General features: G+C 36.9%; 2 protein-coding genes across 7 annotated transcripts; one reads left to right on the top strand and one right to left on the bottom strand.

Annotated features, from left to right (window-relative positions):
* The first annotated feature begins 238 nt into the window (after window positions 1-238).
* On the top strand, window positions 239-1,864 carry ECSIT (evolutionarily conserved signaling intermediate in Toll pathway, mitochondrial). The gene is made up of 3 exons (XM_073962435.1): window positions 239-351; window positions 416-1,413; window positions 1,470-1,864. Exons 2-3 carry the CDS (start codon window positions 420-422, stop codon window positions 1,787-1,789), a joined length of 1,314 nt encoding a protein of 437 aa, XP_073818536.1. The 5' UTR covers window positions 239-351; window positions 416-419; the 3' UTR covers window positions 1,790-1,864.
* On the bottom strand, window positions 1,861-25,038 carry LOC141390024 (GTP-binding protein 2). Of its 6 annotated transcripts, XM_073962433.1 has the most exons (4): window positions 6,300-6,535; window positions 5,946-6,191; window positions 4,332-5,888; window positions 1,861-2,800 (listed from the first exon to the last, which is right to left on the bottom strand). In XM_073962433.1, the coding sequence occupies exons 3-4, from the start codon at window positions 5,880-5,882 to the stop codon at window positions 2,525-2,527; spliced, it is 1,827 nt and encodes a 608-aa protein (XP_073818534.1). In that variant the 5' UTR covers window positions 5,883-5,888; window positions 5,946-6,191; window positions 6,300-6,535; the 3' UTR covers window positions 1,861-2,524. The 6 variants fall into 6 exon arrangements, with proteins under 6 accessions (XP_073818534.1, XP_073818532.1, XP_073818535.1 ...); XM_073962431.1 differs by lacking the exons at window positions 5,946-6,191; window positions 6,300-6,535 and adding an exon at window positions 24,455-25,038; XM_073962434.1 differs by lacking the exons at window positions 5,946-6,191; window positions 6,300-6,535 and adding an exon at window positions 20,384-21,034.
* Between the last annotated feature and the right edge of the window lie 1,367 nt (window positions 25,039-26,405).

The following is a 26,405-nucleotide window of genomic DNA, read 5'->3' as shown; positions in this document are numbered from 1 at the left end:
ATTATCGAGTACGCAGATACACTTATTAATGTAAACGTACACCCAATGTAGAATATATATTTAACAGGTTTTAATAACAATGCGTAATTTATATTGTCAATTTTATTGAATATTTGCCACATAAATAACGTATTTGCTCTAAGTACTCGTTTTTGGCTCAAGGTGTAAATTAGGTTTAACAACTCTAAAAGGCGAGAACAATTTGATCATTACGTGTTTACTAATTTAAGTTCATCTCTCTATTCAAAGTCTGGCAACGCCCCACAATGCCGCAAAACAGCTGTTAACGGAAAAAATATTGTTTTGCAACATCTTTTTCGTTTGGAACTTCGTTTATCTTCAACCGGAGTGGTATATTTTAATAAATTTAACTTAAAATTTAAAAATCAATTCTAATTAATTTTATCACCCACAGAAAAATGATACGACTATCACAAATACTTATACGAAGCAGTTGCCACAATCGATTTGCGACCGTAACAAATTGTAATGTTGACATTGTAGGTGGTGGTGCATTGGCGAATTGGAAAAGCTATTGCACCAAGAAAGAACCCAGTTTTGCCGACGATGATGCGGAACAGGAGAAATCAAATCACCAACAACAGCATGACAACAACAACAAAGGCCAAAAACGAAAGAGACCACCAATAAAATCCTTTGTTCCTGCTGTCAAAAATCCCTTTGCCACAGCATCAGAAAAAACCAAAGATGTTTACCTCAGTATGGTGAACATATTTTCCGAAAGGGATGTACATCGGCGAAATCATGTCGAATTCATTTATGCTGCCATGAAACATATGACCGAATTCGGCGTTGAACATGATTTGGAAGTGTACAAGGCATTGATCAATGTGATGCCCAAGGGAAAAATGATACCCAAGAATATTTTCCAAGCTGAATTTATGCATTATCCAAAACAACAACAATGTATTATAGATTTACTAGAACAAATGGAAGATTTGGGTGTTATGCCCGATTATGAAATGGAAGCGATGCTGCTGAATATTTTCGGTAAGCAAGGTCATCCATTGCGTAAATATTGGCGTATGATGTATTGGATGCCTAAATTTAAGAATGCCTCACCATGGCCTCTACCCAATCCGGTGCCAGATGATACCTTGACCGTGGCAAAACTGGCGGTGGAGCGTATGTGTACAGTAGATGCCCGATCACAGATTAGTATATTTGATACAAAAGATGTCAAGGATGCCATTGATCAGACATGGATTGTAAGTGGTATGAGTCCAGATCAGAGTCAATTACTAAAAGAACATCCGCGCAATAAGGCCGTGTACATAGAGGGTCCATTTACAATTTGGCTTAGAAATAGAACTATAAATTATTTTACCTTACGTGCAGATCCGTATATGGAATTTTTAAATACACTTAGAAACCAACAAATTGATGAAGATGGTAAGTGGAAAGAGTTTTGCATGTTAAAAAGAAACAAATAACTTTTCTTTTTTCAGATGTTACCCACTTAAATGTACCGTTCTTTGGCAAAGTACCGAGAAAACCCAGTCATCAAGTGGGAAAAGTGCGTTCGGTGCACCAACAAGATGATGGTACCATTTTTGCAATATGTGCCACGGGAACATCCACCAAAGATTCTCTACTGTCATGGATACGTTTACTGGAGGCAAATGGTAATCCTTCCTTAGGTGAAATTCCTGTCCTATTTCGTTTTCATTCAAATGTTGGGGAAAAGGCAATACAAATTGAAGGTAATAGCGAAAATGATACTCCAATGACGAGGGAAAACACAACCACTGAGAAATTACAAAGATAGTAAACAGCAGTTTAGAAGTCCTCCCCCTAAGAATAATGTTAATTAAAAATAAAGTAAACAAATTGTTAATATTTATACTTTTTGTTATTTAATTAATTTATTTTCATTTACATAAGTTTTTTACATAGGTTTTCATTTTGAAATTGTTGAACACAAAAGAAAAGTAGATTAGAGCAATAGCAGAATCAAATGAAATTTGTAAATACATTTTTTGTCATAAATACATATTTGCTATGTAATTATTTTTAAACATTAAAAATACTTGATTTTAAGTACACATTTCTAATGCCTTCACTCACTACTAATTAATTAAAAATATTAAAACGGGGTCAGTTAGTTGTTGTAGTTTCTAGGAGGGCTTTTTAAAAATCTCAACATTAACTCCTATCCTTTTACTTAAAACATGAGTATATTTCAATGAATTCAATTCATTTTACGTCCAAAAAAAGAAAAAAAAACTTAAAATATTTCAATAACTTCGTTCACGACTTAACTAAAAAACGTTAAACAAAAATCACAGTTTAAACTGAAACTCAAGTCATTATTCTCTAGTTGTCTCTATTAAATATTACAGTTATATTGGTAATAAGTCCAAAAGAAAAAGATCAAAAACAAATAAAAATACGTCATCCTACAATATCATGTCATTTGAGGTACAATTTGTGGATAAACATTACACAATGTTCTTATATTGCTATTGTTTAAAACTTATTGGGGTAACGCGGCGACAAATGTTTAACAATTATTTAGCGTTTTATTTAGTGGAAATACTTGTGTCACCACACCTATACCTTTATTCGAACCCTCACGGAATAGTACTCTCATGCCCGGCCTAACATATTCGGGATGCCCCACAAATTGAAACATTACCGAGGCACTATCATTGGTTCCGATTTTCTCACCACCCATAATGCCTCGAATAATGGCCGTTTGTCTTATACTGCCAATGTGAACGGTAGTCTGGAACCCAACATAAATTGCTGTAGCATGGAATAATACCGATACCTTTGCCTGAAAAGAAACAGAAAACGTTTTCTTAATTAGTACATATATTTATTTATAAATCAAAGGGTCTTTAGACCCTTTCCAAGGGAAAGGGTGCTTCTTTAGACCCTTTCCAAGGGAAAGGGTGCTTCTTTAGACCCTTTCCAAGGGAAAGGGTGCTTCTTTAGACCCTTTCCAAGGGAAAGGGTGCTTCTTTAGACCCTTTCCAAGGGAAAGGGTGCTTCTTTAGACCCTTTTCAAGGGAAAGGGTGCTTCTTTAGACCCTTTCCAAGGGAAAGGGTGCTTCTTTAGACCCTTTCCAAGGGAAAGGGTGCTTCTTTAGACCCTTTCCAAGGGAAAGGGTGCTTCTTTAGACCCTTTCCAAGGGAAAGGGTGCTTCTTTAGACCCTTTCCAAGGGAAAGGGTGCTTCTTTAGACCCTTTCCAAGGGAAAGGGTGCTTCTTTAGACCCTTTCCAAGGGAAAGGGTGCTTCTTTAGACCCTTTCCAAGGGAAAGGGTGCTTCTTTAGACCCTTTCCAAGGGAAAGGGTGCTTCTTTAGATCCTTTCCAAGGGAAAGGTTGCTTCTTTAGACCCTTTCCAAGGGAAATGGTGCTTTTTTAGACCCTTTCCAGTGGAAAGAGTGCTTCTTTAAAGCCTTCCCAGTGGAAAGGGTGCTTCTTTAAAGCCTTTCCAATGGAAAGAGTGCATCTTTAAAGCCTTTCCAATGGAAAGAGTGCTTCTTTAAAGCCTTTCCAATTGAAAGAGTGCTTCTTTAAAGCCTTTCCAATTGAAAGAGTGCTTCTTTAAAGCCTTTCCAAGGGAAAGGGTGCTTCTTTAGACCCTTTCCAAGGGAAAGGATGCTTCTTTAGGCCCTTTCCAAGGGAAAAGGTGTTTCTTTAGACCCTTTCCAAGGGAAAGAGTGCTCCTTTAGACCCTTTCCAAGGGAAAAGGTGTTTCTTTAGACCCTTTCCAAGGGAAAGAGTGCTCCTTTAGACCCTTTCCAAGGGAAAGGGTGCTTCTTTAGACCCTTTCCAAGGGAAAGGGTGCTTCTTTAGACCCTTTCCAAGGGAAAGGGTGCTTCTTTAGACCCTTTCCAAGGGAAAGGGTGCTTCTTTAGACCCTTTCCAAGCGAAAGGGTGCTTCTTTAGACCCTTTCCAAGGGAAAGGGTGCTTCTTTAGACCCTTTCCAAGGGAAAGGGTGCTTCTTTAGACCCTTTCCAAGGGAAAGGGTGCTTCTTTAGACCCTTTCCAAGGGAAATGGTGCTTTTTTTGACCCTTTCCAGTGGAAAGATTGCTTCTTTAAAGCCTTCCCAATGGAAAGAGTGCTTCTTTAAAGCCTTCCCAATGGAAAGAGTGCTTCTTTAAAGCCTTTCCAATGACAAGAGTGCTTCTTAGACCCTTTCCAATGACAAGAGTGCTTCTTAGACCCTTTCCAATGACAAGAGTGCTTCTTAGACCCTTTCGAACGGAAACGGTGCTTCATTAGACCCTTTCCTTGTCATGAGGAAACCATTGCCATTTCTTTAGTTTTTAATAAAAAAACATCTTCCTACTTACCTGGAAAAACAATGTACCGTACGGCTCATCATCGGGATTTCCCGTATCTGCCAGCAACACCATACCACTGCGTAAAGCTGGCAACTGTTGATTTGGTGTAAAGGAAAGTGACGCACTCTGGCCTGCGCGTACCACTCGACATGGCGCCTTATTACGATGTATTGTGTGAACGGTAACCGAATGAAAACTTCCACATGGTAAGGGACCAATTTTCATGGACATATTTTCTGTCAGGACACCCTTAACAAGTAGGCCACCCACCACTGGACCAACTTCCGATACCCGAAATATTTCATCTATGTGAAATTCACAAGATTCCTGCTCCAAACGTTCTTTTTCCGAATTGCTAACACTGGGCGAGAGAACATAGAGGAAGCGGGTAACTAAATTCAAACCCGAACCGGTTACATTTGAGACACAGAATATGGGCACAATATTTTCCGATAATTGATTTGAGCCAGCTGAAATAACTTCATCGGTATTGGTTACAACAAAGGGAACCTTACGGCAGCCAATTGTGGCTAGTAAATTCTTTAATTCTTGTATGGTTTGGTCGGGGGATGTAATATCAGTTTTGGTGATAACAACAAAGAAGGGCATGTCGAGGGCTCGTACAATCGACAAGTGTTCTTGACTTGTGCCATTGAAGCCGCCGCCTGCTGAGACAACTAACATTGCATAATGCGGTGAATAGCCTGAGAGAGCTTGTACTGTTGTACGCATATAACGCCTGTGACCAGCCAAGTCCATAAAGGTTACCAGTTTTGTGGAACGGTCGCTGATTTCTTCTGCTGTCATCATTTCATTGTATTTGTAGTTTATGATATTGCCTTGGGTATCAAAACCCAAAGTTTCGTGGGATATACAGGATGTGCGACCCGATTGTATTTCATGCATGTGTCGGAACATGTTGAGACGTGCTCGTCCCCGACCATTATCAAATTCGCCTTGTGTCAAAACACCAAGTAGTGTTGATTTACCAGCATCAGCACCACCCAGTACCGCTACTCGCACTTCTATGTTATGTTGGTCATCGGGTATTTTCCTCACCAATACCTCCGCCACAGATCTACGTCCCGCCACATATTTTCGCCTTAATACCGATGTACTGGCCCCCAGTTTATGGGCCATTTGTTTAAGTGTACACAAAGAGGCATTCATATCCTTTTCATTGAGGCCATGTAGATGTCCCGAGTCGGATACACCAATTTCATAGATAGCCTCACCATGTCCCTCACGTAGTCGCCATTTCATTTGCGTCACCAAATGCTCAAATCTTTGTTTAGATGGATTTATCAGTTTCAATTTGTATTCAATATTGCCCAATTGAGGTTCTGGAGGTAGCATACCCTGATCAAAGTCGATAATGATTTTATTACTTTTGACGCCATCTAATTCACTTTCACTGCTACTGCCACCGGAGTTGGCAGCAGTATTTTGTCCACTGCTGGTATTTGAATACGATGAAATGTTGTTGTTTCGTATGTCTGGTTCTTCGTCGAAACCATCATCTGGCTGATTTGGATCAAAGAGGCTTAAAAAGGAATCCATTGTTGTCTGCAAGAAAAGGGAGATGTGGAATATTTTATATTATATTTTCATCTTTTTCCTCACTGAGGACTAATCTACTAATCTGTTGCTGATATAACTGGAACGAATTTAGGAAGATATTGATACTAATTAATATTTTACACATTTGTATTTTTCCCTCCTCCTAACGAATGTGTATACAAAATCGTCAAAAACTGTTGCCTTGTCATCACCCCCATCACCTGGCCTAAACCAAAACAAAGGAATTGTTGTTTTCTTTCCCTTGTTTGGCGCATAGAAAGAACAAGGTTGTTCTTTTTCTGCAATGACCTTGAAAGAGATACACATTTTTATCATTTCTGTTTTGGTCTAAACATATAACGTTTATAGACATATCATTTTGATATACGGACAGACACAAGTACATATTTTAATTACATTTGGCCAACTTGAACTGTTCCTCATATTTATTACGTCGACATGTTGAAACTGTTAGCCTCAATTGAATGCCTTGATTCTTTCGCCTTACCAAACATTCGCACACACAATTTATTATAAACAAAAATCGTTCGAGTTTGAACGAACACAAACTTTGGCTAAAATGAAACCGTAACCGTAACTCAGAATTAATACCCGAAATTGTTGCTGCTTTCCATGATAGTACAACAAAATACACAAAAATATATTTTTGTTTTTATTGTTAACAATTACTTTTGTTTACCTTTCCTTGTTGTAGTTGCTTTACTAACCAGCTGCTGTGCCAATACTAAACTGTGCTTATGTTGTTGGTCGGGTCGGCAGCAGCTATTGGCTAGGCAAACATACGTACAAATAAACATACATACATACATATTATATACGAAACAATAACTTGAAAAGGCAGAACACAAGAAAGCAATAACAAAAAACAATTATAAGAACCAGCCAAAAAGTGACAGTTCTTATTAGAGATACATTTGTGAGCGTCGTGAGAAAACCAAATGAAATCAAAGCAAAACGGCAATTGCACACTACAGTTTTCAATATCGAATGGGGGAAAATATATTTTGATTGCCTCATGGAACTAAGTTTGAACCAAATCCTTTGAACAATATCCGGCCGCACAGCTCATTGGTAGGCACATTTTGAACATCAAACTACTCGTTCATTAAACAAAATTTCAAAATTTGTCGACTTATTGTATTTAAGAGACTGTGTTGGGAGACTGTAATCCAAATCTGTTTCGAACAATTTGGAGTTGATTGCGCAATGTCCGTCACTTTGGGTGTATGGTACTCACAAAAAGTGGAGCAATACGGATCAAGTTGGAAGATCGTCTTTATTAGTCCACACTTCCAAAATTTGAAAATGTTCCCCTTAGTTCTGTTTAAACATATATCTTCCCAGCAAACCAATCGTAACGAATTCGGAACAAAATTCGGATGCTAATCCGATGTCGGATCTGAAATCGTAACGATATCTTAACGAAAGTTGTATGAAGTGGTTGACATAATTTCGGAACGAAATGTGGGATCGAAATCGGATTGATTTCGGTCAGAATTAGGAAGGCGATTTTTTTCTTCCGTAATGTCGTACAGATGTCTGAACGGAATAATGCCGTATGGAAGTAAAACTTTCGCCTACGGACAGATCGAATGTATTTAAGGCCTCTTAATAATTTTGTGGCTCTTTTGGGACATTTGAACTTGCCGACAAAAATGTGGATCAGGAATTAACTACACTAAAACACAAATGTTGAACTTTTGTGGGGGAGGTACACTTAGGGAGGACCGATATGGGCCATTTTAGAAGTTAAACTAAATTTTGACAAAATATTAGGAGATCCAAAGTTTGGACCAAATTGGTTGCCCCATTCAAGTGATATCGTCCTAGTATTTTATTAAATATTGGGGAGAAGTGCTGGAAGATGTGGACCGGTATTGCCCCATGAAACTATGTTTGGATATAATATGACGAAGACTTAATGTTGGACCGCCACATATGGTGACATAGGGATTTTTTAAACCCTTCGGGCTGTTTTCCTAAGAAATATGGACTTGCCCCTGAAAAAACTTTTACCGTCGTAATGGAGGTAGCGAATCCAAATTGCTTCAACAAAAATCAAAGTAATTCAAGAGCAGGTCTTAAAGTGAACTTATCTGAAATTTTATGTGAGAGGTACCAGAAAGAGTAGACAAATATAGCCCATATTCAAACCTGATGTATATCTGGTAGATATATTCGGATGTGCAAAGTATGGATTACATCGGTCACTCCCTTCAAGAATTATAGTGCGCACAATTTTTCCGAACATTTTTGAACTTTTGTGGAGGAGGTACCCGAAGGAGAGGAGCGATATGGCTTATCTTCGAATTTAAACTATGTTTGGACAAAATATTACGAAGGCTAAATTTTGGACCGAATCGGCAGATCCGTTTGAGAGTTATCTTGCGCTGCATCCACTGCACACGGTGCCACAGGGGCTTTTTGCATCTTCCAGGCTAATTTCTCGGGAAGTGTGGACTTGCCCCTGATGAAACTTGTACCGTCGTAGGGGGGGCAATTAATACAAGTTGTTGCAACAAAAACCGAAGCGATTCGGGAGCAGGCCCTAATCTGAACTTATACGAACTTTTGTGTGGGAGGTACCCGAAGGAGTGGACCGATTGAGTCCATATTGGAACCTCATCTAAGTCCAGTAGATATTTCACGATGTCCAAAGTATGGATCAAATCGGATACTTCCTACAAGAGTTATCGTGCCCACAAATTTTCTGAACATTTTCGAACTTTTGTAGGGGAGGTACCGGAAGGAGTGGACCGATATAGCCCATCTTCGAACTTAAACTAAGTTTGGACAAAATATTGCGAACGCCAAATTTTGGACCAAATCAGTTCATCCGTTCGAGAGTTATCGTGCGCACCAGCCAATCAGACAGATGGGCGTGAAGATAAAATCGATTTTAACTAGCGGAGACAAAAACCACATTGGTGGTGGTATAACAGTATAACAGTTGAAAAACGATTTTCATGGATATACGTATGTTTTAGAAGATTACTCAGAATACAAAGAAATAAGCACATGCATAGCAATAAGTATTTTATTGTGGATATTTTGAGAAAATTGGAAATTTTTGAAAAAAAAATATTATTACACGAGAAGATTAAACAAAATGATTAAATGCCTTCATGTATGGGATGGACCTATTGAGGGGCCCTCTAGGAAAAATTTATGAACCCTGCGGATATATGGAGGGCACCGTTAAATAGGGTATTGAGAGCACTTTAAGACTATATTTATTTCAATACATGATGATTGTAGAAATTTTGAAATATTGACCGTTTATGAAAACACTCTATATTTGGAGGTGGACCTATTGAGGGGCCCTCTAGGAAAAATTTATGATCAATATTTCAAAATTTCTACAATCATCATGTATTGAAATAAATATAGTCTTAAAGTGCTCTCAATACCCTATTTAACGGTGCCCTCCATATATCCGCAGGGTTCATAAATTTTTTCTAGAGGGCCCCTCAATAGGTCCACCCCCAAATATAGAGTGTTTTCATAAACGGTCAATATTTCAAAATTTCTACAATCATCATGTATTGAAATAAATATAGTCTTAAAGTGCTCTCAATACCCTATTTAACGGTGCCCTCCATATATACGCAGGGTTCATAAATTTTTCCTAGAGGGCCCCTCAATAGGTCCACCCACAAATATAGAGTGTTTTCATAAACGGTCAATATTTCAAAATTTCTACAATCATCATGTATTGAAATAAATATAGTCTTAAAGTGCTCTCAATACCCTATTTAACGGTGCCCTCCATATATCCGCAGGGTTCATAAATTTTTCCTAGAGGGCCCCTCAATAGGTCCACCCCCAAATATAGAGTGCTTTCATAAACGGTCAATATTTCAAAATTTCTACAATCATCATGTATTGAAATAAATATAGTCATAAAGTGCTCTCAATACCCTATTTAACGGTGCCCTCCATATATCCGCAGGGTTCATAAATTTTTCCTAGAGGGCCCCTCAATAGGTCCACCCCCAAATACAGAGTGCTTTCATAAACGGTCAACATTTCAAAATTTCTACAATCACCATGTATTGAAATAAATATAGTCTTAAAGTGCTCTCAATACCCTATTTAACGGTGCCCTCCATATATCCGCAGGGTTCATAAATTTTTCCTAGAGGGCCCCTCAATAGGTCCACCTCCAAATATAGAGTGTTTTCATAAACGGTCAATATTTCAAAATTTCTACAATCATCATGTATTGAAATAAATATAGTCATAAAGTGCTCTCAATACCCTATTTAACGGTGCCCTCCATATATCCGCAGGGTTCATAAATTTTTCCTAGAGGGCCCCTCAATAGGTCCACCTCCAAATATAGAGTGTTTTCATAAACGGTCAATATTTCAAAATTTCTACAATCATCATGTATTGAAATAAATATAGTCTTAAAGTGCTCTCAATACCCTATTTAACGGTGCCCTCCATATATCCGCAGGGTTCATAAATTTTTCCTAGAGGGCCCCTCAATAAGTCCACCCCCAAATATAGAGTGTTTTCATAAACGGTCAATATTTCAAAATTTCTACAATCATCATGTATTGAAATAAATATAGTCTTAAAGTGCTCTCAATACCCTATTTAACGGTGCCCTCCATATATCCGCAGGGTTCATAAATTTTTCCTAGAAGGCCCCTCAATAGGTCCATCCCATACATGAAGGCATTTAATCATTTTGTTTAATCTTCTCGTGTAATAATATTTTTTTTTCAAAAATTTCCAATTTTCTCAAAATATCCACAATAAAATACTTAGTGCTATGCATGTGCTTATTTTTTTGTATTCTGAGTAATCTTCTAAAACATACGTATATCCATGAAAATCGTTTTTCAAAATCGTTTTTCAACTGTTATACTGTTATACCACCACCAATGTGGTTTTTGTCTCCGCTAGTTAAAATCGATTTTATCTTCACGCCCATATCAGACAGACGGACGGACATTGCTAAATCGAATCGAATTGTCTGTAACACATTTCGTCCAAAAATACTTGGGGTCTAAAACCATTATTTCGATGAGGCACATTTTGCCCGTATGAAAGTGTACTCGTATATACCCTCGTTAGCATAAATGCTGAGGGTATTAAAATTGTATATGCGAATTTTATAACCAACCATTTTATTTTTCGACAACAAACTAAAATAAAACCAACCCCTTGCTGTTGGATATATACAAAAGGTGGTTGTAAGGGAAATTTGTTTCCGACATATCGATGAGAATTCGTACCGAAATCGGAAGAAAAACATTGGCATATTCGAAGGGAAATTTACTTCCCACATACTCTCCGGCATCGAACGAATTCCCTACGAAAAATCTTATAGAAAGGACTCAACTAGAGCAAGCCGTGCGATAGAAACGTGATGGTGGTGCTCGAATGATCAACGGCCTTTGATACTGTCAATAATTCTAAGCTATTTGACGACATCGAGCAGACTGTCAGGAACTTCAAGCTGTTTGACGACATCGAGCAGACTACCCTCCAGGCAAGTTTGAAACGTTTGACAATCAATTATATGTGTGGAAACCAGTCGTACGTGGAATTCAGGAACTAGAATCCCAAGCCCCGTAGAGTGAAACCGAGAGTTTCCCAAGGTGGGATGATATCTCCGAAACTGTTTAACCTCTACTTATCCTGTATTCCACCACCCCTCCGCCAGCTGAAGCTGACCAATCACATACAAACTTCCTACCTTTCTTCTTTTGCTTTACTTTACTTTGCTTTTCTTTTTGTTTTTTTTTTTCTTTAATTTTTTAACGATAGAAGAAAATATTTCATTTCAGCCTGCACCAACAACAACATCAATTGGTGTAGTTTAGGCCTGTAACAGCCTAATGGTGGTTAGAGTAGAGAATAGATGGATCGGCAGATATGCTCACTAGCCCGGGGCGATTTGTATGGAAGGAAAAAAGTAAAAAGTGGGCGCCTGAAGTTTCTGATTCTTGGGATTGTACTGAGCAAAAAAGTCCACTAGACCATATGTCTATCGAGCCCCCGGATTTTGACTTGAAACTTTTTTCAAGGACATTTTGGCCAAACCATATCTCAGAAACTTGACCTATCCTGAAAATTTCCTTTTGCGTTCTTAGTACACTCACCAAGGGCTTTCATCTCCGAAAGGAAATTTCCAGCCACTGACTTTGAGTCAAATTTTGTAGCACAATGTAATTTATCGATATTTTCCGAAAAATGTGCACATTCTCGGGGCCATATCTGCCTGAAGGAGCGCTCCAATGCTTTTGCGATGTACTAGAGAGTTCTTAATTATTGCCTTGGCTACAATTTTTGACTTTGTGTTAGATCGAAAATCTCAGTGGTTTGGCTGTTACATATACATATGCCAAAATATCCAAAAAACATTGAAAAAAAACTTCAAGTCAAAATCCGGGGGCTCGATTTTCACCGTAGACATATGGTCTAGTGGACTTTTTTGCTCAGTACAATCCCAATAATCAGAAAATCCAGGCGCCCGTGGTGGTGTTCAAATCGCCCCGGCCTAATGTCTCCCAAAGTTTCCTCAAAAATGCTTACACGACCTGAAAAAAGTGGACAAGAATCACGCAGTCAAATTTATGGGGTTAGGAAAAATTGTGATCGTATAGGCGCTGTAAAATGCAACCAAGTAGATGACAGTGACGTAACAGGTACCCAATCGCTTGTATATCTTCCTCACAGAGCCAGCAATAGTCAATATCGGTCCTTCCAATTGCAAATTTTATATCTAACGCGATAGAGGCCAGTTATAACACCTACGGTGATTCGAATGAAGTTAGAATGAAGTTTTTCGACTTTTGCCACACAAGAGTTCGACGGCTTGATTTGTCCAGAAGATAGCGGTGGTTTCACCAAGGAAGAATAATAGGTATACTCCATTGAATTCTAGTAATAGATACGATAATTGGCAGCAATCCTGATTAGATGAGGCCTATGGAGTGTGGCATCAAGGCGAGGTGAAAAGCTTTAACAAGTATAAAAGTGTCAGTCGGCTTTGCCGACAGAGGTATACCCTCAGCCAATGTGAAATGGAACTTTCATCTTTTTTTCACCTTTCAGGTTATTTTCTCAGGAAGTATGGACTTGCCCCTTATGAAACTTGTACCGTCGTATGGTGGACAGCGAATACAAGTTGCTACAACAAAAATCAAAGCGATTCGAGAGCAGGTCCTAAACTGAACTTTTCCAAAATTTTGTGTGGGAGGTACCCGAAGGAGTGGACCGATTGAGTCCATATTTAAACTTCATCTAAGTCTGCACGATGTACAAGGTGTGGGCCAAACCGGTTACTCCCTTCAAGAGCTATCGTGCGCACAAATTTTCCGAACATTTTCGAACTTTTGTGGGGGAGGTACCGGAAGGAGTGGACCGATATAACCCATCTTCGAACTTAAACTAAGTTTGGACAAAATATTACGAAAGCCAAATTTTGAACCGAATCGGTTGCTCCGTTCGAGAGTTATCGTGCGCACCAGCCAGACAGACAGACGGACAAACAGACAGACGGACGGGCATGGCTAAATCAACTCCAAATTGTCTGAAATCTGTCAACTCCAAATCTGTCAAATTGAAATTGTCTAAAACGATTATTTCGATGAGGCACATTTTGCCCGAATGAAAGTGTATATACCCTCTTTAGCATAAATGCTGAGGGTATAAAAACGAAATAACAGGATTTTTTCAAGGTACCTGCCTACTTGTAGTCTATGTGTTCCTGTCTAGGAACCAAATCGTAAATAAATTTACAAAATTGAACAGCTAACTTTATTGTTGTACTTGGAACCGTTTAATAAATAAATTGAAAATTGAAATTGAAAATACCTCAATAAAAGTCCTTGTTAATTAAAACAAAAATATCTGAAATTGTTTTGGCAAAACCCCTGTCAATAATCACGTTCGCATATTTATCGGTATGTACATTCTCTTTTTGTTTAACACAATTCCCGTTTGTTTTTGCCGTCTAGAGCAAGCAAGCCTCTTTTTTATTTGGCAAATTTAATTATTTACGTCAGCCAGAGCCAAGTTGCGCAGCAGCGTATACTTAAAAAAAAAATATAAAAACAGTTCAAAACAGAATACCCGATTTGTTTATCAACAAAATAGTATAATCAAAACACAAAATCTTGAGAAAAACAGAAAAATAAGAAGCACCACACAGCCACACAATTTCTTTGAATTGACGCGAATTTGGTACTAGAAACAAAATGTTCAATAATGCGTTGAGCTTCAATACTGTCTGTTTTGTTGGCACTTCTTTTTATACGAAATATTATATGTAGTAGTCCGAACAATAGAAGTGTGTTGTCTATGGTTAGGCAGGTTTTTTAAGAAGCTGGCATAACAATTGGGGCGTATGTTGGCAATGTTGTGGCTTGTGTAGGCAAAGAAAGGTCACTATAAATAAACAATATATAAAATACCAATTTTAATTTATAAATTCTTGTACAATTTAAAAAAAAATAGGATTTCAACCGATAGGACAGTTTTGTTTTCCATTTTCTGAAGAAAAATATCAATTGTAAAAGTAGATCCGTATGTGAGCAGTTTTCCCAGAACCACTCACATGACCTGAAGAAGTGAACAAGAATCATGGAGTCCTCTAGAGGTCTTTTATTCACATACACATACAGGTCATTTATTCTATAGTAGCCTCCCATGCAGGTCTTTTATTCTATAGAAGCCTCCCATGCAGGTCTTTTATTCTATAGAAGCCTCCTACGGAGGTCTTATATTCTATAGAAGCCTCCTACGGAGCTCTTATATTCTATAGAAGCCTCCTACGGAGGTCTTCAATTCTATAGAAGCCTCCTACGAAGCTCTTCTATTCTTTAGAAGCCTCCTACCGAGGTCTTCTATGTTTTACAATCCATCACGGAGGTCTTCTATTTTATAGAAGCCTCCTACGGAGGCCTTCTATTCTATAGAAGCCTCCTACGGAGGTCTTCTATTCTATAGAAGCCTCCTACGGAGGTCTTCTATTCTATAGAAGCCTCCTACGGAGGTCTTCTATTCTATAGAAGCCTCCTACGGAGGTCTTCTATTCTACAGAAGCCTCCTACGGAGGTCTTCTATTCTATAGAAGCCTCCTACGGAGGTCTTCTATTCTATAGAAGCCTCCTACGGAGGTCTTCTATTCTATAGAAGCCTCCTACGGAGGTCTTCTATTCTATAGAAGCCTCCTACGGAGGTCTTCTATTCTATAGAAGCCTCCTACGGAGGTCTTCTATTCTATAGAAGCCTCCTACGGAGGTCTTCTATTCTATAGAAGCCTCCTACGGAGGTCTTCTATTCTATAGAAGCCTCCTACGGAGGTCTTCTATTCTATAGAAGCCTCCTACGGAGGTCTTCTATTCTATAGAAGCCTCCTACGGAGGTCTTCTATTCTATAGAAGCCTCCTACGGAGGTCTTCTATTCTATAGAAGCCTCCTACGGAGGTCTTCTATTCTATAGAAGCCTCCTACGGAGGTCTTCTATTCTATAGAAGCCTCCTACGGAGGTCTTCTATTCTATAGAAGCCTCCTACGGAGGTCTTCTATTCTATAGAAGCCTCCTACGGAGGTCTTCTATTCTATAGAAGCCTCCTACGGAGGTCTTCTATTCTATAGAAGCCTCCTACGGAGGTCTTCTATTCTATAGAAGCATCCTACGGAGGTCTTCTATTCTATAGAAGCATCCTACGGAGGTCTTCTATTCTATAGAAGCATCCTACGGAGGTCTTCTATTCTATAGAAGCCTCCTACGGAGGTCTTCTATTCTATAGAAGCCTCCTACGGAGGTCTTCTATTCTATAGAAGCCTCCTACGGAGGTCTTCTATTCTATAGAAGCCTCCTACGGAGGTCTTCTATTCTATAGAAGCCTCCTACGGAGGTCTTCTATTCTATAGAAGCCTCCTACGGAGGTCTTCTATTCTATAGAAGCCTCCTACGGAGGTCTTCTATTCTATAGAAGCCTCCTACGGAGGTCTTCTATTCTATAGAAGCCTCCTACGGAGGTCTTCTATTCTATAGAAGCCTCCTACGGAGGTCTTCTATTCTATAGAAGCCTCCTACGGAGGTCTTCTATTCTATAGAAGCCTCCTACGGAGGTCTTCTATTCTATAGAAGCCTCCTACGGAGGTCTTCTATTCTATAGAAGCCTCCTACGGAGGTCTTCTATTCTATAGAAGCCTCCTACGGAGGTCTTCTATTCTATAGAAGCCTCCTACGGAGGTCTTCTATTCTATAGAAGCCTCCTACGGAGGTCTTCTATTCTATAGAAGCCTCCTACGGAGGTCTTCTATTCTATAGAAGCCTCCTACGGAGGTCTTCTATTCTATAGAAGCCTCCTACGGAGGTCTTCTATTCTATAGAAGCCTCCTACGGAGGTCTTCTATTCTATAGAAGCCTCCTACGGAGGTCTTCTATTCTATAGAAGCCTCCTACGGAGGTCTTCTATTCTATAGAAGCCTCCTACGGAGGTCAAAAAACTTCAATAAAATTGTAGATACGCGCTTCCTACAAATATACATCAATCCAAAAGTTATGGGTTTGAGACTCAAAAATTTCTGAAATATGGGGTCTATACCAAAACTTAACTCTACACCATTTTCACATGTAATTCGAAGAATTTCAGTTGTAATTTGATTATTTCATTTGAAATTCGAAACATTTCACTTGTAATTTGAGAATTCCAATTGAATTTCGAATTATTTCATTTGTAATTTGAGAATTCCAATTGAAATTCTAATTATTTCATTTGTAATTTGAGAATTCCAATTGAAATTTGAATAATTTCATTTGTAATTCGAATTTTTCCATTTGTAATTCGAATTATTCCATTTGTAATTTGCATTTTTTCATTTGAAATTCGTATTATTACATTTGAAATTCGAATTATTACGTTTGTAATTTGAATTTTTCCATTTGAAATTCGAATTATTACATTTGAAAATCGAATTATTTTATTTGTAATAAAAACAAAAATACTCTCATTTCTTTATACTAAGGTGAAGATAATCCAACCATAACGCTTAAATCAATAAAGGATCGTATTCATCTTAACTTATAATTTTTTTATGAAAATTATATTTTTGAGACTTTTTAAGCATTTTGTAATAATTATCTTTCTTCTCTAAAACGTATAGTTTTCCTGCAATCGGGTCTTCTTTGGAGGGTAATATACACAGTCTTACATAAGTATACGTACGCCCCATAAATCTCGGGTTTTAGAAAAAGTAAAGTAATGGTGTCCAAGGATTATATAACACCATCTTAAAACACAATTCAAGGTCTTCTGTATGTAATTTGAGCCAAAAATTCCGAGGAATCTATTAACTTCCTGAGATATCCCAGGAAAAATGTGAATTTATCGACACCCAGGAAGGTGTGTTATGCACAAGGTCAACTAAAAAGCTTTCTAGGATACCAAAATCAATAATCTGACACTAATATTGTGGATTTTGTGTACTCAAATACCTAAAACGGAAAGAAATCGGCAAGGGTCCGCTTTAACGAGCTATACAAGAAGTTTGGCATTAAATAACGGCATTTAACACCCCAAAATTATTTTTTTTTCTCTAAAATATATCTCGGACACCCAGACACATTCGCCAAAACAATAAAATGTATAAATTTTGCTGTTAATTCCATAAATTGTACGATAATACTCATATTTCCTTGGGGCGTATGTATACTTTTGTAAGTATCATTTTTTGGTTTTTGTAAAATTTACCGTTATTTATATTATGGAATATACTTTTGTTGTATTAAATATTGTTTATTAGTGAGACGAAATAAACCTGTGTACTTGGAATTTCATAAATATCATTACTTTTTCTAAAACCCGCGATTTATGGGGCGTACGTATACTTATGTAAGACTGTGTAGGTGTATCCTTACATGCCAATCCCTTGGTTTTTGATTGGGAAAATAACAAATCCCTGACTTTATATGATTCTAACATTTTTGATTAAATGTTTATCGCATATTTAAATTATTATTATTTATAATACTTTTCCACATCATTGTGTCGACGTTTTAGGTGTACGCTTCCAACACCCTCTCAACCATCTGGGATGATCCACAACCTTAAAAAAACTTAAAAATGGATCATCGTTGCCACCACCCTTAATTTAAAAATATTTCAGATGCTTTGATTTTCAAATGTAATAATTCGAATTTCAAATGAAATAATTCAAATTACAAATGTAATAATTCGAATTAAAAATGGAAAATTTCGAATTACAAATGAAATAATTCGAATTTCAAATGAAAAAAATCGAATTTCAATTGGAATTCTCAAATTACAAATGAAATAATTCGAATTTCAATTGGAATTCTCAAATTACAAATGAAATAATTCGAAATTCAATTAGAATTCTCAAATTACAAGTGAAATGTTTCGAATTTCAAATGAAATAATCAAATTACAACTGAAATTCTTCGAATTACAACTGAAATTATTCGAATTACATGTGAAAATGGTGTAGTTTAGTGTGTAGTTTAAAAAGTTGGCAACCCTATGCCTGAGTAAACGTCTGTTCGGTTTGCAGCTGATCGCTTTTTTGTTTTTATCTTAAATATCAACTGTTGGCTTTTGTAAACAATCAAATACTTTTGTGGAAAGATTATTTTGTTCCGGCAAATTGAAATTCAAAGAATATCTAGTCAAATACTGTGGTTTCAAAATATAAATTTTTGACTGTGTTACGCAATTATTTTATTCTTTGCTATTCTGCTGTTTCTCTTTCCTTTGACTGGAAGTGCCTTGCCGTTGTTGCTGTTTTTTTTTCTGTTATTCTTCATCTGTTGTTACTAAACAATATGCCTGCAGCGAAGAAGCAAACATTGTGTGGTAAATGTAATGAACCTGTGACTAAAAATCCAGGCGCCCCAGGTTCTATTCAGTGCAACATTTGTGATAGATGGGTGCATGGACCCTGTGCTAATTTAAGTGAAAAAGAGCTTGCTGCACTTAAGGCAATTAGAGTCAGTGCCTTTATTTGCACCACCTGTGAATCCAACCTTGATAAAAGCCGAAATAACCGTGGTGCAACTTCAGATGACATACAAAACATTAACAAGAAACTGGATTCCTTCACTGCTTTTCATCAGGGAGAGCTGGGCTCAATAAAGACGGCTATTGAAAAATTGAATGCGCAAATGACGTCCTGCCTTAATGAAATAAAAAATGATATTGCGAGATGCAATGAGAAAGTTGCTGCTGTTGAAACGTCGGTAAAAGCTCTGGAGGATGAAAATAAACTCCTTAAAGCGGAAAATAATGCTTTGCACCGTAGATTGAATCGTGCGGATTTTCTTATAAGTGGATTGCCTGATGGTCTGAATGATTTGGTTGGCACTGTGATTTCTATAGCAGCTTTTTTTAAAGTGAATCTAGAACGTCGTGATGTCGGTTTATCCTGCTACATTCATAACAAGAAGCATATATTGGTGAAGCTTAACTGTGCAGAACTTCGAGATAAAATCATGCGTGAATATTTTAAGAGTCGATCCTTAAGGGTATCTGATATTCTCCCAGCTGATGGCGGAGATGTTTCGAGAAGGGTTTATTTGAATGACCACTTTTCTCCTGAGGCTAGTAGCTTGAATGCCGTCTGTAATAAGCTTCGTCGACAGAATGTTATTTCGAAGTACAAAATCATAAACGGAGATAAAGCTAGAGCGAAAATTACGCTGCCTGATGGTAAACAGATTGAACGAGATGCTTCTGGTTGTTCTTTGCTATTCACAAATCATAATTGACTGATCTATTTTCTTTATTATATACCTATTTTTTCATATTGTGAAACCTGGATACAGCTGTAGCTAGTTTACAACTTCTTTTTTAACTCTATGAGGTTTTTCAGCTGGATGTTGGTTCAATTATTTCATTCAAAGTTGTATACATATGCATATGTTGATATTTTATTTGATCTCTTTTTTTTTTTTTTTAAACTATGCGATGAGCTGTATTATTGATTGAATTTTTGTTTATAATGAATCGTAGTGTTTGCAAAAGATTCTCGCATTTATATTTCCTTACTTGGCTCCCCATCTGCTATGTTTTTGATGTCTTTTAACGATAATCTTGGTCCAATAGTGAGTGGTAACACCTATCTAAAAAGTTTATTGCATCCACATAAAAATAATCTTAAAATTGCTCATCTAAATTGCAGGAGCATTAAACCTACTACTAAATTTGATGAAATTAAACGTATTTTGGAAGATAGTACATTTGATATCTTTGCTATTTCTGAGACATGGCTCTCGTCAGATATATTGGATTCTGCTGTTTCTATTCCAGGCTTCAACATGTGTCGTAATGACCGTCAGATAGCAGCTAGAGGTGGTGGTGTTGGAATATATGTTTCTAAGGGTCTTCAATACAAGTATGTTTCTAAAACCTCAGTCCGACATTGTGAGTCTCTTTTCATAGAGTTGCAATTTTCTAATACTAAACTTCTTTTCGGTGTTGTTTATTTACCTTCGGGTAATGTAGATGTTTTTGAGAACCTTCACTGTGACATGTTTGCTGAGTATACTAATATAATAACTGTTGGAGATTTCAACTGCAATTTATTTAATCCTTCGAGAGCAAACCTGTTTCGGTCACTTTGTACTGGATTGAATCTAAATATTGCTCATAACTCAATCCCTACGCACTTTGACTTACGTAGTCGGTCGACATCTCTGATTGATTTCATGTTAGTCAGTGACTGTGCTCTCTTGAGCTACTCTAATCAGGTTCAGTGTCCTGCGATTTCTGACCATGCTCTTATTTTTGCATCTCTCTCTATTAATTATAATCCTTTACCAGACTATTTTGAATTCCGCGATTTTAGGAACACTGATTGGGATGGTTTATTTTCATTCCTTGCCTCCTTTGATAGCAGTTTGATTGTAGAGTGTACGGATGTGGATGTTAAATGTTCTTATTTATGTTCTCTCTTCGATGAACTTTTTTCGTTTGTTCCTATTGCTAGGAAAGAAATTCGTTACTCGGGTGATCCTTGGATGCAGTCAAGTGGAGTCAGGTTTGCTACTTCGATAAGGGATTTGGCTTTCCTTTCTTTCCAAAGGGACCCATCTCGGCAAAACTGGCGTGTCTATTGCAAGTACAGGAACAAGGCAAAATCTGTTATACGCAAAGAGAGGAGAATTCATTATGCGAGGCTTTATGGAAGAATGGATTCCACTAGACTTTGGAAGGTTCTAAGAAGTCATGGCTGTGTTGGAAATAACAATGAGGGGATAAATATTGATGTAGATACTATCAATGAGTTCTTTGCAAATGCTTCTGATGTATCTTACGATGTATCTTTTAATGTGGATGATTTCCTAGATGCTGATTCGTCTTTTTCGTTTCGTTGCATTAATGAAGATGAGCTTTGTGAAGCAATAAATAAGGTTACATCTAAATCTGTTGGTATTGACGGCATACCTGTATCCTTCATTAAACTAGTTTTTCCATATGTCTCGGGCCTTATACTGAACCTTTTTAACTCTATTTTAACTACGTCAGTTTTCCCATCTGCGTGGAAGACAGCTCGAGTAGTGCCAATTCCAAAATCGCGGTCTGTTAGGGAATCTGATGACTTGAGGCCAATTTCTATTTTGCCTGCTGTATCAAAGATTATGGAGCATGTCATTAAGAATCAAATGCTTCAGATTTGTGAAAGTCGGATTAATGATTGTCAATTTGCTTTTCGCAAGGGACATAACACTACTCATTTATTGCTTCAACTAACTGAATCTGTTCGTGAAGCCATCAACGATGATATGGTTAGTGTTCTTATATCCTTAGATTTGTCCAAAGCCTTCAATTCTATTAATTATACCTCACTTATTTTAAAATTGAGAGATGAGTTTAACTTCTCTAAATCTGCTTGTAAACTAATTTTTTCCTACTTGTGTGATAGGAGCCAGTTTGTTGTTCTAAATGGTTGTCAATCTAATTGCCTACCCTTGTTCTCTGGTGTTCCACAAGGATCTGTACTTGGTCCCCTTCTATTTATCCTATATGTGAATGACCTTCCTCGTTGCACGAATTCTGTTTTTTGCTCTACTTTTATATTTGCAGACGATATATTCTTGCTCTTTAATAGTAGACGTGATACTATCAACATTCTTGAAAGTAATATAAATTCAAATCTAGATTATTTTCTTCGTTGGGCGACAATGAATTCATTAAAAGTCAACCCTTCTAAGACCAAGGCGTTATTTTTTGGTAATAATAACCTTTTGCCTAATATTGACATCTTCTTGGATCGCACTAAAATCGACTTCGTACAGCAGCACAAGTGTTTGGGTGTAATTATTGATTGTGATCTTTCATTTGAGAGTCATATTGATGCTTTGTCTGGGAGAGTTTGGGGTATGTTGCGTAGAGTTTATGGATCAAATTTATATCTTCCTTACAGAATTAAGTTAATGCTGGCGAATTCTCTATTGTTATCTCAAGTCTTGTATGGATTTGAGGTATATTCTGGCACTATTGGCGGAAATATTGACAAAGTGAACCGTATTGTGAATACTATTACACGTTTTTTATTTAATCTTCGACGAAGAAGTCATGTATCTGAACATGTCATTCGTTTTCTAGGGTGCTCATTTGATATGTTTGTCAATTATCGTTGTGTGTTGCTTTTTTACAATCTTATTAAAAATGGCATGCCTTTTGCTCTTAGTAGGACATTTACTTTTTTAAACTTCACCAGAAATCCTCAGATTTTTATTCCTAGGATTTGGAAAGATGTATATTCTAGGTCTTTCTTAGTCAGAGTCGCTCGGTTTTGGAATTATTTACCATTAGAACTACGTATTTTTTCTCACACCAATAACTCTTTTCGTTTGAAAATCCTTAGATACATGCAAAGGCTACGTGAACAACAATCCATATATATTTAAAGTCATGTATAATATGTTACTCTTTGAATAATCAGCACATGTTGAGTTACTACTCTTTGGACTTTTTTTTGTTATTGTTATTCTTCTTTAACTGTTTTTATGGCTGGGGAGCCGAAGAAAGAAATATATATGCATTTAAATAATAATTATTTGTTATATATTAATGTATTTAAGTAAATTAAATTGAATTTATTATTTTATAACTCAGGTTTTTTGTCTTGAGATACGTTTAATTGGCCATTGAGGCTTTGTATCATATATGAATTTTGAAATAAATAAATAAATAAATAAATAAAAACCCGGCTCTACTGAACCGATTGCTGCAAAATTGGTATCACTGGAAGTGGTCATATGATGGGGATATTTTAAAGTGTTCAGGTGATATAGCCCAAAAACTTATTGTTGGACGCGGATTTTTGCACTTCAACCTTTCCAAAACGGTGCTATATATTGTAATATCTTTTCTAGATCCAGAGATATGGCCCTTAGAATCTTGACAACCTGGTTTTTCTAAGTGGCTATTTAGAGAACAAATTATAATTTAAAAGAACATTTTGTTCCCGTTCCCGAGATTTGCACCTCTCCATAGTAGAAAGTCTTAAATCCTAGGCCGAAGGCCGCCTATTTAGAGAAGCATATGTAATTTAAAAGAAAATTGTGTTCCCGTTCCTTAGATTTGCACCTGTCCATATGAGAAAGTCTTAAAATTATGGAAAACCCCGACTCCAAAAATCAGTTTTTGAGCTATATCACTTGATTGCTCGAAAATAACCTCGTCATATGAACACTTGTAGGATAGGTATTTCCATAAGCTTTCCAATGATACCCATATTGTAACAATTTTACATTCTCGTGATCAGCGCAACAATATCTACCTCTGGAAAAAATTCCAAAAAAATACGGAGCAAGTTGAGTTAAAGCATTAATCTCGGATAAAATTATAATCTTTTTCTATATTGCCGGCTTTTGGCCAGGTATTTAAGACTTTCTGCTATGGACAGTAGCCAATCTAGGGAACGGGAGCAACATTTTCCTTTAAATTACAATTTTTCTCTAAGTAGCCGACATTTAACAAGGGAATTTTCGGAACTTCGGAGGCCCATATCTCGGGAAGTATAGACTTCCGCAAAAAATGTTATATATATCTTGGATCAGGGTAACAAGACCTACCTGTGGAAAAAATTTGGTCCCGATCCGAGCTTAATGCTTAAACTCATCTTAACCCAAAAATACTGAGAGTTTTTACTAAACTAGAGTTGTTCCCCATATGGCATCGCGATACTATACCCCGACATAAGATGTGCAGGACGGAGACTACCTATTGTTACGCGATCTTGGATATCATTATCGGTGATTTCGATTTCGACAACTGGAACCCAAAATTTCAAATTATTCTTGACAAAAGGATCTTGGGATCCTAATCACAACAAGGTATTTTATTCCGGGGAAGTCCATATTTTGCTTCCACTAACCGACATTTACAAAAACTACATAGCCTGCCTTCATAAAAGTTATTTGGCATACATACATCATCGTTTTCCTTCCTGCAGACAGTGAGTGTTATCATTATTCAAGAAAATGATGAAATTGCTCTCACATCTTGGAAAAACCACAATAATTTTAATAATAGTACTGTATTCACATTTACCTTCAATTGTGAAATAACCACCACACAATCTTCTCAATAATCTATTCTTGTTAATTTGTAGATTTGTCCCAGATTTTTTCTATTTTTTGTTGCACACTATTTTCGTGGACACTTTTTAATTTTGTATTTTTATGGTGGGAAAGCCCCATCAACAATTAATTGTTTACAATTATCTTATTTTGTTTTGATTTCTTAATTATAACTGGGGATGAATACAAAACAAAATGCAAACACGACGCGGACAATAACAACTCTATTGACTCGAAATCTGATGCAATATTTAATTTTGTTGTATTTTTGGAGTTTTTGTTGTTGTGCCAAGTGTTGTTAAAAGTGTTAAAGTAATCGATTACTTATTTACTTAGTGGTGGTGGTGACCTACACGGTGTTAACAAAAGCTCTGTTCCAGAACTATAAAGTTTTTATAATTTTTACGACTTTTACACATTTTGCGTTCCCATACACAAAATTTATATGAAAATCGTTTACGACTTTTACAACTTTTACGACTTTTTCCACTTATAAAGTATGGGAACAGGCCAAAAAGATGCATTTAACAAGAAGTACGTTAATGGGCCAAATGCATGCGGTAGAGCTGGAAAACCGTCGATATTTCCAACATTAGATATTTTCGATATAATGTTTCAAAATATCGATTGCTATCGATATTATCGTTAAGTTGTCATCGCCATTAATTTGGAGATGAAAATGGCGGAAGATTCAATGATTTTCTTGATATTATGCAAAAGTTGTTGACAGAAATGTAAAGGAGAATAAACAACTGCTTTTATTTTATAAAAAATGTAAAAAAATACATTTTATTTTACCGAAAAATGTCTACGTGTGACTACGGACTTACTTTCTTACACACACATAAGGGCGAAACCTATAGCTCTGCGTGTTACAAAAACAAAATACATGTATTTGTTGTTGTTTTCAATTTGAAATACATGTATTTTGTTTTTGTATTTTTGAACGGTGGATTTAAGGTAGAGCTGGCAAACCATCGATATTCCCAACACGCGTTGCGTGTTGAAAACTACTATCACATGAAAAATGTGTAAGTGATGCCAAGTTTGTTCTTGAAGATTTCATGTGGTTGTTGTAACGCGACGCTCAACGGACCGTATGTGTCGCTGCCTTTATTATTTTCTGTCTCTAAAAGTTTCAATGAAACCACTCTAGTGTGACCTTCGACATATCTAAATGACCTAATATCTGGTAAATGACTAAAGTACAAGTTCGACCTAATAAAAGATTTCAGAACCACATTTGAATAAAGGCCTCGTCACATAAGAGGATTTCTGGCTTAATTCATTAAGTTGCATGTTCTTCCGGCTTTAAGTCAAAAGTTCACATTCAGCCGCGTAGAGTTGCCGCATCTCTGAATGTGTGCTGAAACACGATTTTCGTATGCTTTGACTTTAGACTTAAAGCCGGAAGAACATGCAACTTAATGAATTAAGCCAGAAATCCTCTTATGTGACGAGGGCTTTAGGTCGAAGTTGGTCTTTAGTCATTTGCCAGATATGACTTAAGCAAGAATGCCATGCTTCTTATGTGTCGAGGCCTTAATTGTTTACAAAGGTCAGCCGGTTACTTATAGTGATGAGCAAATGGATGGTTATTCAATAAACTAGGAGTTAGAGTTGTGCAAATTGAACTACCTAGTTCACAATCTAGTTCAATGGACACCGGTCGTTTTTTTGAACAACATGCGTATACTTATTATTTCACGTTAGTTTGTATGATGTTACTCATACGTTTTTGAACTAGGACAGTGAACTAGGTCGTTCAATTGCCCAACTCTACTAGGAGTATTTTTCATTTCAAAAGAATGAAATAACGGTTTATTGTACATTTGTACCGTTCATCGAAAAAGTTCATAAAATTATGCGTCCCTAAATCGAGTTCCATAGTAGAGTAATATCATGAAATTAATCGATCTAAT

Source organism: Musca autumnalis, unplaced genomic scaffold (genome assembly GCF_047663935.1).
Source record: "Musca autumnalis isolate F117 unplaced genomic scaffold, ASM4766393v1 scaffold_1, whole genome shotgun sequence".
NCBI classification, from domain to species: Eukaryota; Metazoa; Arthropoda; class Insecta; order Diptera; family Muscidae; genus Musca; species Musca autumnalis.
The sequence above is the reverse complement of the archived record's forward strand: the minus strand, read 5'-3'. Positions and strand labels throughout refer to the sequence as shown.

Coding starts and splice junctions, on each gene's coding strand:
- ECSIT (XM_073962435.1), top strand. CDS start 420: ATGATACGACTATCACAAATACTTATACGAAGCAGTTGCCACAATCGA. Junction 1,414..1,469: donor CCAACAAATTGATGAAGATG/GTAAGTGGAAAG, acceptor TTCTTTTTTCAG/ATGTTACCCACTTAAATGTA.
- LOC141390024 (XM_073962429.1), bottom strand. CDS start 6,326: ATGAGGAACAGTTCAAGTTGGCCAAAT. Junction 5,889..6,299: donor ACAGTTCAAGTTGGCCAAAT/GTAATTAAAATA, acceptor CTTTTCTTGCAG/ACAACAATGGATTCCTTTTT. Junction 2,801..4,331: donor ACGGTACATTGTTTTTCCAG/GTAAGTAGGAAG, acceptor GTTTCTTTTCAG/GCAAAGGTATCGGTATTATT.